This window comes from Vigna radiata, chromosome 7 (genome assembly GCF_000741045.1).
Source record: "Vigna radiata var. radiata cultivar VC1973A chromosome 7, Vradiata_ver6, whole genome shotgun sequence".
Taxonomy (NCBI): domain Eukaryota; kingdom Viridiplantae; phylum Streptophyta; class Magnoliopsida; order Fabales; family Fabaceae; genus Vigna; species Vigna radiata.
In genome coordinates, this window is record NC_028357.1 from 11862068 (window position 1) to 11879780 (window position 17713).

The following is a 17713-nucleotide window of genomic DNA, read 5'->3' on the forward strand; positions in this document are numbered from 1 at the left end:
GTATTGGATGGCATTTACTCATGCCAATGTTCAGCCGTGCTCCCATGTTTCTGATATCACTCTTCATAGGATTATGTTCACCTATTGTATGTTGAGACAGATGGACGTGAATGTTGGTGAGGTCATCGCCAACGAGATCCAAAGTTGTGCTACTACTGTGAGTAGCAGGACACTATTGGGATATCATTCCCTTATTACTTACTTGTGTCAACAGGCTGGGGTGGATACGTCTATTCCACCATTTGAGAGGCCTGGGAAGGCCATAGATGCTGCTTACTACAGGCAGTTTTGTGGAGGAGATGAGGTAACTGGACCAGTTCCTAAGAGACGTCCTAGGAGAGGAGCAGCCCGGCAGGATGATGCACCTGCACAGCATGCAGAGCCCTTTCAGATGAGGGACATGTACATGTCCATGATGGAGGCTAGGATGGAGTCTCTCCGCAGAGGGCAGGTGGCCACAATTGAGATGATTATAGGTCTATATGACACACCACCGGTGCACAAGTGGACTATGGACGAGTTCCATAGTTCTATGGCTTGGCCTCAGGAGCAGGCACAAGGAAGTGGAGCTGGAGCAGTTGAAGCTCCAACTATGGACGAGGATGAGGAGGAGGATGACGACTTTGAGGATGAAGAGGCTGGAGACGATGAGGATTCAGATGACAACATGAGCTGATAGGGCATCTACTGATGGATGTCATCACATTAGAGTAGGGTTTATCTTTCTTTTTCTTTTGTATTTTGAACTTTTAGAATAGGTTGAATTTTGTTGAGTAGTATAGGTGTCTGTACTTGCCTGAACACTTTTTCTAACTATGGTTTGACTTGTTTTATTGCATGATGAGTGTGCTTGATGAAGTTTGATGTGGATGATGATTGAGATTGTGTTACATGCTGATATACAGGTGAATTGTTCACTAGCTGTGTGAATAGATGCATGATGATTTGTGATTGTGATTATGATGCTAAGCAGGATGTATGATTGATATTTAAGATGTTGAGTGAGCATAGCTATGTAAGGTTTTGAGCTCCAGAGTGTTTATTGATATATTTGCTATTCATTTGGAAGCATGAATGATATTGCCTGAATCTTTATGATTGATTGAATTACATGTTTATGTCATATGGTCAAGGCCATATTTGGAAACCCTTACTTAGCCAAATATTTGCCCAAAGTAAAGAGAACCATGTGTTCTACCCTTTTTGAACCTTAGCCTGAGACACTTTGAAAACCTGTTGAGAAAAATCTTTACCTTGAGTTGAGTTGAGAATAATTGAATGGTATTGATAAAGGTTCAAGTTTGGGTTGTTGGGGAAATTGAAAGGCAAAAGAGAAAGCATTGAGCTAATGTGTTGAATGATAAAAGCATGAGAAAGATAGAAAAGAAAAGAAAAAGAAAAGCATGAAAGAAAAACTCAATGCAAAATAAAAGAAAAAAAAATGGAAAAGTTGGGAATGAGTCGATTGGTTGAAAGAAATCTCAATAATTAACTTACTAATTTTATTTTTTAAGGGATATTTTTCTTAACATTTAATCATTTTTATTTTATTATTTCTTAAAACTTAATCTTTTTTAAATTAAAATAATTATAAATAATAAAAAATAACCTACAAAAAAATTATAAAAAAAATAAAATAAAATTGTAAAAATTGTTTAAGTTCACTTTTATAATTTTAATAATAATAATTTTATTATTTTTCATTATCATGAGAAAAAGTGAACACAGTAACACTATGTGTTTTCACTTGTTAAAATAATAAAAATAATATCAAAATAATAAATGAGAACTAGTAATATAAAAATTTATTTCCGTTTTCTTCATTTAATTTTTAATTTATTATAATAAAATAAATAATTAAAATAATATTTATAAAATACATATAAAAAATGATTGGTTTTGCCACATTAATTAAATCTACTACAAAATTTCTACTTATTTACTTTTTCTTAATTTAATCTATTTCACTTTTTATTCTCTTTTTCTTCCTCCTTTCTTACCCTAATACTAGTGTAACATTTAGTTAAACAAGTGGATGAGAATTATGTTTTTGAATTATATCCAAATTTTAATAAAATTAACTTTCTCAATAATTAATCGTAGCATTTTTCATCAGATTCAGTCCACTTGTACTACGATGTTAATGTAAACTTCAATTCATTTAATGTAAACTTTAATTCATTTACACGTTTAACTTTTTAAAGATAAAGATAAATTGGTATAGTCTTGAATTTTATCATCCACGTCAAAATTTAAATAAAAAATTTACAGTGAGATGAATCCCAAGGGAGTAGTAACAGACGATAAAATAGTTTAAATTATATAGAAATTAAAAAATAATTAAAGAAGATCATTTTTCCATAAACGTGTAAAATACAATTTTTAAAAGTGTAGTACAATACAAGTGTGTTGCGATTGCAGCAATAAGTGTTGTCATTGGAGCTATAAGTGTGTGCCACTACTACAGAGCTTTGATTCAATCACTTCTTCTCCCCTATCGCACAAACCTCAGAGGAAGAAAGAGAATTATGGTGGGTCTGCTTCTCTTTCACTCTTCTGTCTCTCTCTTTTTTCTCCATTAGTTTAATTTACAGTTTCTTTCCAATTCACGAACAGGAAGAAGTAGAAGAAAACCAAGCAACCACATGGGAAGGGTATGTGAACTGGAGGAACAAACCTGCTCTTAGAGGCCGTCACGGTGGCATGCTTGCGGCCTCCTTCGTTTTGGGTATGTCTCTCAGACTTTTCTAATCATTACAGTTCATGATATCACAGAACCCTAATTTGAAAGTGTGTGTCTGTGCAGTGGTGGAGATACTGGAGAGTCTTTCGTTTGTGGCGAATGCAAGCAATTTGGTGTTGTACATGATTAAGTTCATGCACATGTCTCCTTCAAAATCTGCAAACAATGTCACAAATTTCATTGGAACCGCCTTCCTCCTTGCCCTCCTTGGTGGTTTCTGCTCTGATGCTTTTTTCACCACTTATCATACCTTCCTCATCAGTTCAGTTTTTGAACTCCTGGTATGCACCCTCCTCTACCATATACCTACTTTTCCTTTTCAAACTTTTACTTCTCTCCTTTTTATTCGATTTCTTTTTGCAGAATTCAACGTTATAAAAATCGAAAATCTGCCATTGTTTTTAAGAGATTTCCAAAAGAAAATTTCACCATCTTTCCCTTTTTACTTGCTTTCTTTTTGTTGGAATGTTCGCATCCCCACCACCAAGATCCTTTTTCCCTCTTCTATGTCTTACAAAGTAAATATAATATTTATTTTATGAGCTATTTTCTAAATATAATACATTTTCTTAATAAAATATTTATAAGATTTTCTGGTTAATTGTTTTATTTGGGATAGGAAAACATGTGAGTTTGTTTGTCATTTCTAAATTAAAAGTTTATCTTCATTTTTATTTATATATTCAAGTAGTGTACAAGTTTTCTAATTCTCATTTTTATTTTTTACATCCTTACATATTTGGGAATGTCAATGGATTTTAATGGTGTTATTAATGATTTTTTGAGTTTATACATTCATTAATGATTATTATATATTCATTTACTATATTTATGAGCTTTGTTTTCATATACTAATTGTTAGTAAACATTTGAGGAATGATAATAACTTTTGTGATATTATTAATAATTACAATATTTACTTCATGTATTTATTAAATGTTCATGTATTTTCAAATTTTATGATAACATTAATAAATTTTTATCATTTATATTTTTACTGTTTCAAACAATATTTTACTTTGTTTATTATGATGAAAAAACGTAAATGATAAAAAATGGGAAATAAAATAAAATTGATGATATTTCTATATATTTTTAAAAATAAATTAAACGGTGTATAAAAGAAACAGATGAAATAATAATTTATTTATGTTCATGAATTTTATTCTCCTATACTAAATATAATATTTAATGTCATTTACAAAATGATGCAGGCTAATAAAAAAAACGATTATTTTTCCACGTCTATACATGATCAATATCAATACTCTATACATTTAGAAGTAAATGAATAATTATAAGGAGGAAGAATATAATAGTGTATTTATTAGACTCAAAATATTAATTACATTTCTTACTTTGTCAAAATCTTAAACATTGTAGAGACTTTCTAAAGAACAAATTAATTAAATAAATAAATAAATAACAAAAAAAAAACTAACTGTATCGATTTGTAATTTCTGTTTAATTTTATAATTTTTAATAGTATATCATATATTTGTTTTAGTGTAATAAATAGTGTCCAAATTATTAATTTTTTATTATTAGCTAATGTTGTATACTTGTTATAAATATAACAAAAATTACTATAATATTTTTTTGTGATACTTTTTTTAATAGTAAATAAATATTTATTAGTATTTTTAATATATTTTTTGAGGATATTAAAAATATTTTTTTTTTGAAAATATATAAAAAATACTTATAATATTTTCATATTTACCTATTAATTGCCTTGTTTCTTGTTTAATAATAGTAATAATAATATTAATGATAATAATGTTATACTCATGTGTTTTTAATTTACTTAATATAAATTCGGTATAATTATTGTAAATATTTATCCATTAAATAATTTTAATACATTAATTTGAACTTAAAATGAGATGACTCTTAGGGCATCTCTATAGGAAGTTATGCCCAGGGTTATAAATTTAACATCTAATAAGTTTTGTAAATTCTCCTCGTGAATTTTACAACATCTTTTCATTACACTAGTTTATATTAGGACAGAATTTAAAATTTTGTATTTTAAATAAGACTGTAAGTCATGAAAATAAAAATTATTCTCTCTTTAATTAAATTTCAATTTCTCGTAAATTTTTATAGTTTTAATAGAGTCTTTATTAAATTTTTTATATTTTTCAATTGGTTGTTCGTAGTTTGATTTTTTTTTTTTACAATTATTGGATAATGTATTATTATTTTATCATGACATCTTACTTCCTTATTTATATGTATTAAGAAATGTAAGGATTTTTAAGTTAATATGAAACAACATTAAATATCAACTATAATATTATTTTATATTAATCATAAAATTTACATTTTTAAATATATAGAGACAAGACAACAATATGTTATAGGAAAATAACCACGTCACTTAACTAATGAAAAAAGTTAAATGAAAATAATTCAATCGAAAAAAAAATTGAGTATAATTTATACAGAACAAATTTAATAGGAACTTAATTAAAAATACGTAAATTTAGAACCTTTAAACTTAGTTAAAATCTTTATTATTTTTTTATATTCTGAAAAATTCAATAAAATGTTAATAAGTATGAATGTTATACTCTGCTTTCAAACTAAAAGTCTTAAAAGGGTCTTAAAAATAATGAGATTGAAACCTAAGAAGATAAATAAAAACATTTAAATTATTTTTGCAATGGATATACCTAAATTGATGAAGGCAAGCGTGGAGGCTTCTAAGAGATCTACTGCTAGCTAATATCCATATAGTATAGTAGTAGTAGCTAAGGTAGACAAATTTGGTGAAATCTAGTGTAGTTAAAATTGCGTGCCAAAGCTAAAATGTTTTCTCAATCACCTTAAGTCTATCCACAAACACTTTTGAATGAATATTGTCAATTTTAATTTACACTTTCCTACATTTCATATTATAGAAAAAATTCATACACTTTTTTTAATAAATTTTACGGAATGATAATTATAGCTCCTTTAAAATATATTTTTTATACTTTTATAAGACAATTTCACCTGGTATGAAAACATAATTTGTTAATATTGTTAATATATAAAAAGATAATTATTTCATTTTTCTCATAAAAAATCTTTAATTTTATTAGAAATTTTTATTTTATTAAGTGGTAATCAATACATTTTTTAACTAAAATGAGAAAAACTTGTGTTATAACTTATATTATTGTGTATTTTTAAAACAAAATGAAGGTAAGAGTTGTTTAATTTAACAAGATTTCAGGGGAAGAGGTAAATAAATTTTTCCTCTTGGTATAAAATTTCAATTAACTCGATAAAGATAGAAAAATAGGTTGCTATGCAGTGGATAAAGATTGAAGTTTTTCTTATACATTATTAGATTATAGTAGTTCATATGTATGTATATCATTATTACTGGTGTAACTTTTGTGTGCAGGGATTGATTTTGCTTACTGTGCAAGCTCGTGTGGGTTCGCTGAGGCCAGCAGCATGTGAGGCAGGCAGCCCATGCCATGAAGTGAATGGTGGAAAAGCAGCGATGCTGTTTGCTGGGCTTTATTTGGTGGCTCTTGGAATTGGAGGGATCAAGGGTTCACTGCCACCACATGGTGCTGAGCAATTTGATGAGAGCACCCCATCTGGAAGGAAGCAACGATCAACCTTTTTCAACTACTTTGTCTTCTGCTTGTCTTTTGGTGGCCTTCTTGCTTGTACATTTGTAGTGTGGCTTGCAGACAACAAAGGTTGGGAATGGGGTTTTGGAATCCCTACCATAAGCATTTTTCTATCTATCCCTGTGTTCTTGGCAGGCTCTTCTACTTATCGGAACAAGATCCCTTCTGGAAGTCCACTTGCAACCTTTTTCAAGGTACTATAATGTTCTTATTGAAGAGAAGCTGTTTAAGACATCATGAATTAATGTTTTTCTTTCTTCCCAAGTAATGTTCAATTCCTGATCATGGATATGCTTCCTGGTTTTCACGAAGCAGGTACTTGTTGCTGCTACATTTAATGGTTGCTTCGGCAGAAACTCTGGCAGTGCAGTGGTGAGTACGACTTCAAGTCGACGTAATGAAAACAAGGAGAGTGAAGCCCTAACAAATACCCTAAAATTTCTCAACAGAGCAGTTGAAAGCAACCCAAAGTATTCATCAATGGAATGCACTGTGGAACAAGTGGAAGATGTGAAGATAGTGTTGAAAGCACTACCTATATTTTTTTGCACCATTATGCTAAACTGTTGTCTGGCTCAACTAAACACTTTCTCTGTTGAACAAGCGGCAACTATGAACACCAGACTTGGTTCCTTAAAGGTGCCACCAGCATCCTTATCAGTTTTCCCAGTGGTCTTCATCATGATCCTGGCACCAATTTACGACCTAGTAATCGCCCCATTTGCAAGAAAATTGACGAAAACTGAGATGGGAATCACTCACCTCCAAAGAATTGGATTTGGATTAGTCCTCTCAATATTTTCCATGGCAGTGGCAGCGGTTGTTGAAGTAAAGAGGAAAAGGGTGGCCATAAACTCAGGTCTTGTGGATGATGGAACCAAACCACTACCCATCTCATTCATATGGATTGCTCTTCAATACTTGTTCCTTGGTTCCGCTGATCTTTTCACTTTTGCTGGGTTGCTGGAATTTTTCTTCACAGAGACATCGATTAGGATGAGATCTTTGGCCACATCACTCAGTTTTGCCTCTTTGGCTGTGGGATACTACTTAAGTTCAGCAATCGTGTCAATAGTAAACAGTGTCACTGGTGACATCTCACACAGACCATGGTTATCTGGTGCCAACCTTAACCACTATCATCTAGACAGGTTTTATTGGCTTCTGTGTGTGCTAAGCGTGTTCAACTTCTTACATTACCTGTTTTGGGCCTTCAGATACAAATATAGAGGGATAGGAACCACAAAACAATGAAGAAAACCAAGGCCATGGATCAAAATCTTCTCAAACCAGTAGAAATCGAATAGGAAGGAGAGATGCATTGTTATGTAATAAAGATATTTAGATAACTTGTATGGACTTTTATCTTTAAATTTTAATATTCTCATTGTAAAATGGAAAAATTCTCTTTTAACAACTTTATTTTTACAACTTTTTGACAATGCATACATGACAGCTTATGATTGATTCGTATCAAGTATTTTTTAAAATAAATTCAAACAGACAAATGAAATGGTGACACATATCCTATTGTCAAAAAGTGTTGTTAAAATATCATTTTCCTTGTAAAATTAGTATAACCTTTGCAATTTTATACATTGGAATGGAACATTATTATTATTAAAACAGACAACTTTTGAGTTACTTTTTTTTTTTTCTATAACACAACAAATACAAAGATTATTTCATAGAGATATATATACATTATGTCTTATTTCTGGACGTCATAATGCAAGTACTATTTACATTTACATAAATATATTAAAAAAAGTAATTTAATTAATTATACTATTTAGAATAGTATTAATCACCATCTTAAAAATCAAGTGAAAATAAGTTCATTATATTGAGTATAATATGCATTATATCAATATAAATACTTTTGAATTTGAATCCTTCGGAATCCTAGCAAAACTGCTCAGAAATTATGAGGAAACATTCTTTAGCTAATTTACATTTCGTATCAATCTAACTTTTAAAATTTTTGTTATAAGAGTGCTCCATCTAACATTGTGTGAAAGTATGTTGGGAAATATTTCCTCTCATAATTAAAATTAATAAAATTTACTTATTTAATATTAGTTGTTATCGAAAAATTAGTCAAGTTTTTTAAACATGATTTTTTCATCTATACTTATATATAAATACTTATACATAAAGAGGATTATTTTGTAGGGGTACACATTTTTTTTACAGTATGTTTAAAGTGTGTTTTTTTTTATTTTTGTATTATTTTTCACCAATTTTGTCATACTTTATAGCATTATTTGAGATATTTTGAGTACTTAGAAAATTTTGAAATTTTTTGTGACTGTATATTATATATTATATATTAATTTTTCATAGGTATATTAGAATAAAATATTGACGAATTAAAATACAAATCTACGTTAATAGACTTCATTTAAGATTGTTTATAAAAGTTTTTTCTTATATTAGTGCCAAGTAAAAGTGAAAGTTCCAGAAAGAAAGTCTAAATAAAATTCTTACTACATTTTGAACAACTTTTCACAATTAGTTTTTTTTATATGTTTTAGGGGTCTAATAGTTTTATATACTTAGTTCACAATATTTTTTTAGTTGCATAACTCATTGATGACTCAAGAGAGGAAGAGACATTTCCCTTTAAGCTTTCACTCTATAGCTTCAAGATATTACTAAAACATTGAAATGATATGCCACAAAAAACTAATGGAACCATCTGATCACTCAAGCTCAATGACCAAGGTTATTTGATTCACTTTTCTTTAATTAAAATATATGTTACAAACATATATTTGATATGCAACTAAAAAAATTATATTTAATATATGTTTTCAATATTTTTAAATGTACAGATATTATTCAGATCCTACAAATTCCTACAATATTTTCTCATTTTGCGGGAGAATAATTACAAAACATATCATTATGTCAAAAATTAATTAATAGAGTTTTGAACAGAAAATCATCTCACTAAAATCACAATAAGACAAGAAAAAAAAAACAGTAATTTTCCTTAAATCGTAATTAAAGTCGAATCTGACGTAATTACCCCCAAGTGAGGAGGTAGAGTATGGCATGATCTAAACGATGCGTTTGAGGGGGTGGTTTATTAAGAAATGAAATTGTGTTGCGGCAGGGTGGAAGAGGAGTGTAGCATAAACAGAAACGGAAACAGATCGAGATTGCAGTTGGCAGTAGTGAGAGAGCTCCAATTCTGTGTCTGGGTTCGATCCTTCATCAGAGGTACCAATTCTCCTTTTCTTCGATCCTTCAATTCCTTCTTCACTCACTCATTCCCTGACTCCATTCTCACTACCATCACTCATTCACTGAACCAACCAACCACTTTCTCAAATTCACCAATCACCCCTAAACCCTCGGATTCCGATTTCCGGAGAAACTCACACCATGAATTTCCTGATGCGTACCACCACGCACGTCTACTCCGATAGGGAAAAGCCTTCGTCCACCACAGCCCCAAGTCCCACCAAGACTCCGCCTCCCTCCACTCCAGAGCCCCGCTCAGATAGCGTCTCGTCTTTGGAGAGTCTCATAGCCGAGGACCCCTATCTCCAAGTCGGCCGCTTCGACGGAGAGGTCGATGGCGAAAATGGTGCTCTCCGTTTCACTTCCAAAAACGACGCCTCCGTTTTGGCTAAGCACTTGGATGTTTCTCAAGAGGAAGGATGGATCACTATTCCTTATAGTATGTCTTTCAATGCTCCTACAAACTCCTCTTTTTTTCTTCCTTACTTAAGACAGCGTTTGGTTCATTATTTTAATGAAACAGGAAATTAGAGTGAGATCAAGGAGTGTGTTTGAGTTCTACTGAAAGACTGAGATCAAGGAGAATGTAGTGTAGAACTTAACCGATTAAGTCTTGTTTGGATAAATTTGTATGCCAAGAAAACTACTAGTAAAATGTGTTGAATTTTCCAACATGTTAAAATCAACTTTATATTTCGACTTTTATAGAAATTCCCTCGTTTAGCTTATACAAAGTTATTTGTCATTTATGCATTAGCTAGACTAAATTATGAAAATATTTATTTAAACACACTTCCTTCTGCCTTGATCATCATTGTTATTAACTAAGTGGCAACTCAGATTTGGACATGTGTGAAATTCGACCCAACATGGTTTTTGTTAGCACTCGGTTTAAAGTGTTAGGAGGACATGTTTTTTTTTTTTTTTTGTCTATGATAATTGATTATGTTATGGGTAGGATTGTTCTGCTTATATGATGAGATGCGGTTCATCTGATTTTGAATTTGTTTTTATAGAGGAACTTCCTGAAGATTGGAATCATGTGTCAGATATGCAGTTCTTTCGCTCCCTAGATCGTTCCTTTCTCTTTCCCGGTAAGATTCCTTACTTCTTTGGTACATGAATCAGAGTGTTTAAATGCCTGATTTGGTCTGCTAGTTTACATGGGAAGCTGATAGGATCTAATTGATGTTTTGAATTCAGGTGAACAAGTTCAGATTATAGCATGCCTATCTGCTTGTAAGCAGGATATGGAGATTATTACTCCATTTAAAGTTGCCGCTGTGATGAGTAAAAGTGGCATGTCTCAAAGTCATGACAAGGAAAATGGAAATATTGAAAACAGAGATGACTTAGTGTCTAGAGAAGAGCAACTGAACCCTAGTAGAGAAGAGCAGAAAGACCTGGAAAATGTGAACACCAATCACCAGGGGGATGCTTATGCTGGTGAATCCCTTTTAAGGATGGAGGTTCACAAAAGACAAACTGCATTGTTGCTACAAAAATTTGAGAATTCTCATTTCTTTGCCAGGATTGCTGAGGCTGATGAGCCACTTTGGTCTAAACGAGCCTCTTCAGAAAAGTCCAACTCCATTGAACTAAATGGGCAAAGGATCTCATCATTTGATATTAAAGAGACTGCAAAAAAGGCATCTTCTATTAGTGCAGTTATTGATAGAGCAAATTTTGATGCAACTATTTCCAGTGGAGTGGCAAGAAATTCAGTCAAGTGTTGTGCCCTACCAAATGGAGATATAGTGGTACGTGTCATAAAATTTCGGTGGTTATGAATATGATTATTCATTCTTTTTATCTAAAATTTGTTTATGGATCATAAAGTTTGACATTCAGAAGAGTGCTACATTTCATTTAAATTTGGGGTTTGAGCCCTTATATAGTCTTTTGATTGCTTCAATTTTCATTTCCCTTGCATGCAACAAAAGCCAATGTATTTGACATCTAATTCATTTGTTCATGTTGTTTGTAAACTCACGTGACATCATTTTCTTAAAATGTATAAAATCTTACTGCATCTGGACGATGTTGTGCTATGAGTTTATGGGTACCATCCAATTCATTTTATCTTGCTTGTGTTGATAAGGATTTGGGTATTATAGTTTGCCTAAGTCTCACGTCTAGTGTGCATGCCTGGAGAGTGTTTCAGAGTGACTTGGTTCTCGGCCACACCTCCTTCCCCCCAACAACTTGCTTTCAGGGGAGGGTTTCTTGAGTGCTTGGTTGCTTATCATTTGTAAAAATCATTTAGTAGAAGTGTAAAAAGTCTTACTGCATGTTGATAGTATTGTGCTGACTTTGTTGAATGATCTCTCTTGACTGCTTTTTTTTTTTTTCTATGGGGCATTTGGAGACAAATATTTCCTTGTGTAAGTTACTTGGGCTGTTGCGGATTATATTGATCTGTTTAATTATCATCATTATTTAGATTTCTGGAACATATCTTTTGTGTGTAGAGGTATTGTTTCACTCTTTCACTAGCTACTACTGGCCAGAACCTTGGTCTCTCATCTTCATTTTACTTAAGTATGTTTAATTTCAGATATATTTTAGTGGCATTTGCCTTGCCCGTATAGTACCTCAGATCTTTATGAAAATTTTGTCCTTTGATATCCTCCTTAAGTATGCCTGGCCATTCTCTTTTACCCAGCTTACTGATCTTATTCCATTTTCCTGTTTGGAAGGATCCAGGTTCTTTTACAGGTGAATGTTGGTGTTGACTTTCTTAAAGACCCTTGTATAGAAATTCTCCAATATGAAAAGTATCAGGAGAAAATATTGTCTCCTGAGAACCAGGACAAATCAGTTCGTACACATCGGGATCCCTGTGGAGCTCTATTGAAATGGATACTTCCTTTAGATAACTCTCTTCCCCCTCCTTCCCACCCATTATCTCCTCAGTTTACTTCAAGTTCAGGAATTAGTGGCGCCTCTCAGAGGTCCAATCTTTCATCATCATCTAGCTCTCAATTATTTTCCTTTGGTGGCCATTTTAGAAGTCAGTCCATGTCAGCAATACCCCAGAATACAACTCCACCAACAGCTCCTTTAAAAGCGGCTAGTTCTAAGCCAAACTTTGAAATTGAAGACTGGGATCAATTCTCATCTCAGAAATTTTTGAAGAAAAAAAGTGGAGTTGAAGAACTTTTATCTTTTAGAGGTGTCTCATTGGAGCGAGAAAGGTTTTCAGTTTGCTGTGGATTAGAAGGTATCTACACACCTGGAAGAAGGTGGAGAAGGAAATTTGAAATAATACAACCTGTAGAGATTCATTCCTTCGCAGCTGACTGCAACTCAGAGGATCTTCTGTGTGTTCGGATAAAGGTTTGAACTATAATGTCATTGAATCAAATTATCTGGCATATTTTCCCGTATTTTTGTTGAATATTACTCGCTCATTCTTTTTTGGGGGCATTTATACTATTGACTATTTTCAGCTTCTGTTTTTATTGACATTTCATAAGTTGTTCCCCAGAATGTTGCTCCTGCACATGTTCCAGAAATTGTGATATTTATAGATGCCATAACAATAGTTTTCGAAGAGGCTACGAAAAGCGAACCACCATCATCATTGCCAATTGCGTGTATTGAAGCCGGAAATGACCATTCTTTACCAAATTTAGCCCTCAGGTTTTTCTTAAGTTTCTTATTTTTTTGTATTGTTATTTATCTATTAACATGCTGTAACAACCAGATTTAGTTGCATATGTTTATTTCCCGTGGCATTTAAGCCATCAATGAGCATGTGAAAGTCGCCTAAATTGCCTCTAGTTGTAGCATATTTAGAGATTATCTTAATTGCAATCTGGAATGGTGGTGGTTTAGTCACACATCAGCTAGTAATATGATTAAAATAAAGTATATATATAAGCGAAATAAAAAACTCATTTTGCATTTCAATAATTTTGTAGGATTGAGTTATACCTTAGATACAACTTTTAAGATGGAATCAAAATATTTCCTATATCCATTGTTCAGCCACCTTCATTTTTGCCTTGTTTGGCTTGAAGTCTTGGACGTAAGGTACAGTATTGGAAAGTTACCTTCACATCTTTCCTAGCCAGTTTTAGTTGCAGCCTCTTTGGAAGTTGCCTTATTGCAACCTCAAGGGTTGTGATTTGGTTGCACATTAGCTACTGGTATTGCTGAAATATTTGACATATAAAAATGTTGTGTTAATCTCACCTTAGAAATCAGATTTTGTGGAGTTCAGTTTAATCCTTGAATCCAACTGTCCATAATCAGTAAATAAAGAAAGTACTATATCCATTTAGATTCCTCTAAGATATTTTATTATTTACAGTTTTATTGTTTAATCTATAATCTATAACTATATATAAAAGGGTTATGATGTTTTAGTGTACACATTTTGTATATCCCATTTTATTCCTATAACTACCCAGTGATTATTTGTTACCCAAAATCTTACACTTTCTAGAAGTACCACACACTATTGTTTAACTCCATTAGAGCTCCTTTTGTTTTCATTTATTTTTAAAAAAATACAAAGAAGCCAGACGTGCCACTTTTTCCTTAGTATCATGAATGTTTCTTATTGATGTGGAAAAAGGCCTTAAACTTTCTAATCCTATGAAGGTTTAGGAATGGGAGGAGAATCTTTCTTTTGAAGAGCAGAAATGCAAAATTTCATAATAACCTTTGAGTTTTGTTTAAAAGATCTTAATCTGTAGAAACTCGTGCTAAATGTGCCCCTGGTTATTTATTTACATTACATATGCGTGGGGGGAGATGTTGTTTCAAAAGGCCGTACTTGTGTGTGGGGGGTTCAATATGCAATTGAGAACACTGATGTTAATGGTGATGGAAAGGCCTTAAATTTTCTTCAGTACCATATTGGCTTTGGAAAGGAAGGAGAATCTTGCTTATGGCAGTATGGTGAAAGTAAGGGTGACATATCTGTGACCTTTGAATTTTATTAAAAAGTGTAATAGCAATTCTCCAATATATCTATTTATGATTTTGATACTAATGTGTATGCCACTACTATAGTTGAATTTATTATTTCATATTTGACCAACTGAATAGTGAAGTGGAGGACATGGAAATAATATGTTAGAAAGTAAAAGGCTATGAGGAGGATAATATTGGGAAATCTTCTAATGTTTATGCGTAGAATACAGTTCCCTTCCCTCGTCGAGATTTGGGGGAACTGCTTTTTTAACTTTTGGACAAGGAAACGATTGGATCCTGCCAATTCATTACCGTTGCTTCCCCTCCTCTGACATATATGAGTTTGTATCTTGTTGAGTATAAATCAATCTGATTAACTGTTAAAGAATAAAAGAAGGTGCTTAATGGTAAATATGGTCAGAGAAATTCAAAATTTGGTATATCCTTTATGTAGTTAACTCCGATCATCACCATCTAACTAGAAGTTTCTGATTATAGGAGAGGTGAAGAGCATTCTTTCATCCTTAAACCTGCAACTTCTATGTGGAAAAATGTTAAGACACAAGAAGAAGGCTCTCAGTTTCCAAAGTTGCAATCTCCAAGTTCGGAATCAAAATCAAGTCTTTCCTCCAAGAGTCCTGATAGAACAAAGATCGTGTCAACTGACAATCAGTATGCCATTATGGTGTCATGCCGATGCAATTATACAAGTAAGTTTTTTTGCCCCCTCGGTTTGTTGGTGTATTACTATTATCTAATATTTGCTGAGTTGTTAATTGGTTGTTTTCCCCTTGATTTAATGCTTAACGTAGCATCAAGATTATTCTTTAAGCAAGCAACCAGTTGGCGACCTCGAACATCAAGGGATATTATAATCTCTGTTGCATCCGAGATTTCAGGAGAGTCTCCTGGACCATATGAAAGAAATTCTCAACTTCCTGTGCAGGTCAATATATGTTTTAACTATTGACTGTCTTGAGTTTGGACTTGCATTTGGAGCTCGTATTTAGTTTGTTTTGAATATTTATCCTACTAAAATTACAGTTTGATTAGCTTCATAGTTTCTCTTTTATCAGGTTTTAACTCTTCAAGCTTCGAATTTGACATCTGAAGATCTAACGTTGACAGTTCTCGCTCCAGCCTCATTCACTTCACCCCCTTCAGTTGTCTCTCTGAGTTCACCCACTAGTCCAAATAGTCCTTTTATTGGTTTCACAGAGTTTTTAGGAAGGATAAATGTGGAAAGACATGTCGGTACCACTCAGGGGGGGAGCTTTACTTCTGCTTTAAAAGAAAACGACAAACAAGATGATGTCAGACCTCAGTCAGTTTCAATGAATGATGATGTCATCCCTAGTGCTGGCCTAAGTTGTACACATCTTTGGCTGCACAGTAGAGTTCCACTTGGGTAATATCTCGGCTCTCATTTTTATTATGACTTTGTTAAAGCTAACACTAATTAATATAAAACCGTGTATTGGCTACTTCAGATGTATCCCATCTCAGTCAACAGCCACCATTAAGCTTGAACTGCTTCCGTTGACAGATGGCATAATTACACTTGACTCTTTGCAAATTGATGTCATGGAAAAAGGTAAAGATCACGAGACTTTCCCTTCTTAATCCTTGACTCAGAACAAGAATTACCATGTATTGGATTTATGAGAAGATGAACTGCCTAAAAGTCTGCTAATTCTCTAACTGTCATGATTTTTTTGAAGGACCATTCAATGAGCATAACGTAAAATTCAAACTTGGGCCAAACAATATTAGTCATTCATTTTATAAGATTTTATTTTGGCATCCCCTAGGTATGATGATATTTTTGTGCCAGACGGTCATTGGGTCCTTTTTGTAAGTTGGTTGTTCTGGTTGGGACTAGTCATTAATTTCTTGGTTTTCTCGATGATCATGTTAGGTATTTGTTGATGCAAAGATATGATCTACAAGTATTTGTTATGAAGTTTGGTTGATTTTGTGCATTGTTTCATTCTTCATAAGAAAAAGTTTCCCTGTTCTCCATATAGTGTTAATCGAGATGCAAAATGAAAATTATGATATTGCTCAGGTTCTTACGTGTTTACATTATGGGCTGAACAGGTGTTACGTACATCCCTGAGCGGTCTCTAAAGATAAATGCAACATCCAGCATTTCCAAGGGGATTAGTTAAGATGGACTGAGGCTGGTTGCATATTTCATTATTCATGTTATCCAGTGCAGTGGAAGCAAATACGGACGATTTGTTTGCCTGGATTTAGAATCGTTCTTCCAACATACTCTCAGTTGCACGAAGGTATCTCTTCCTTTCGTTATCGTAGCATTGTGATGGAGTTGGCGTGTTAATTTGTCCAGAAATAGCGGTTCACTTTGTATTGTAAAAACCACGAGCTTAAAATAGATTATTGTTACATACCCCTTTTAGGGGAAGATTGTAATCTTTATAGATAGATCGATTTTTTTGTGAAGATGTACTTATCTCTGACTCTTCGAACTGAAAGCATTCATGGCTGTAGGCAGCTGCAATTCAGTGCGTTTCATTTTATCATCACTGGAAGCCTTGTATTCATCATGACTTTAACTTTGAACTTTTTATTTTTGAAAAATTATTACACATGGTTTGATGTGATTGCATCTAAGTCGTGTCAAGTGGCCTTTGAAATTGCTTTGCGTATTTATAGGGAATGTTTTAATATTATTTCCTGGACCTGCCAAATATGCTTTTTTGTGGATAACCTCTAGCACTTCTTTCTCGTTGTTGGGGGACATAGACAAAGAAATCTTGTCTGAGTATGTGAACCATAACTATGAGTTCCTTCCATGCTAATGAATCTTTTTCTAACTTGTAATTTATTTCAAGGAATGCTGTAATCTATAATTTATTAAATGACGAGGAGTGTTAGCAGTAATCTTTCAATAGCATAGGTTTATAAATTAGAAAGTGAGATTTGAATATTTTTAAGCTAAATTAGAAATTGCGAATGTACATTTTGAAATGAATACGCAAGCTTGTAATACTCGGTTTTGACCAATGAACTACCGCAACTTTTAGTGAATGCATGATTAGGTAATGTTATATACACTTTATCACCCTCTACCCCCTACTCTCTAATAATCCTAAATATACAAAAATTTCCCTACCCAATGTCAAAATATAAA

General features: G+C 32.7%; 2 protein-coding genes across 2 annotated transcripts; both read left to right on the plus strand.

The window, feature by feature from the left end:
- Positions 1–937: 937 nt before the first annotated feature.
- Positions 938–7632, plus strand: LOC106766064 (protein NRT1/ PTR FAMILY 4.6-like). Its single transcript, XM_014650821.1, has 5 exons — positions 938–976; positions 2617–2728; positions 2807–3024; positions 6141–6572; positions 6694–7632. The coding sequence occupies exons 1-5, from the start codon at positions 938–940 to the stop codon at positions 7630–7632; spliced, it is 1740 nt and encodes a 579-aa protein (XP_014506307.1).
- A 1844-nt stretch (positions 7633–9476) lies between these two features.
- On the plus strand, positions 9477–17105 carry LOC106768600. Its single transcript, XM_014653837.2, has 10 exons — positions 9477–10069; positions 10647–10724; positions 10834–11390; positions 12337–12969; positions 13121–13275; positions 15055–15266; positions 15369–15502; positions 15633–15964; positions 16047–16150; positions 16657–17105. Exons 1-10 carry the CDS (start codon positions 9772–9774, stop codon positions 16725–16727), a joined length of 2574 nt encoding a protein of 857 aa, XP_014509323.1. The 5' UTR covers positions 9477–9771; the 3' UTR covers positions 16728–17105.
- The last annotated feature ends 608 nt before the right edge of the window (positions 17106–17713 follow it).

Coding starts and splice junctions, on each gene's coding strand:
- LOC106766064 (XM_014650821.1), top strand. CDS start 938: ATGATGATTTGTGATTGTGATTATGATGCTAAGCAGGAT. Junction 2,729..2,806: donor TGCGGCCTCCTTCGTTTTGG/GTATGTCTCTCA, acceptor GTGTCTGTGCAG/TGGTGGAGATACTGGAGAGT. Junction 6,573..6,693: donor CACTTGCAACCTTTTTCAAG/GTACTATAATGT, acceptor TTCACGAAGCAG/GTACTTGTTGCTGCTACATT.
- LOC106768600 (XM_014653837.2), top strand. CDS start 9,772: ATGAATTTCCTGATGCGTACCACCACGCACGTCTACTCCGATAGGGAA. Junction 11,391..12,336: donor TACCAAATGGAGATATAGTG/GTACGTGTCATA, acceptor GGAAGGATCCAG/GTTCTTTTACAGGTGAATGT. Junction 16,151..16,656: donor AATTGATGTCATGGAAAAAG/GTAAAGATCACG, acceptor TGGGCTGAACAG/GTGTTACGTACATCCCTGAG.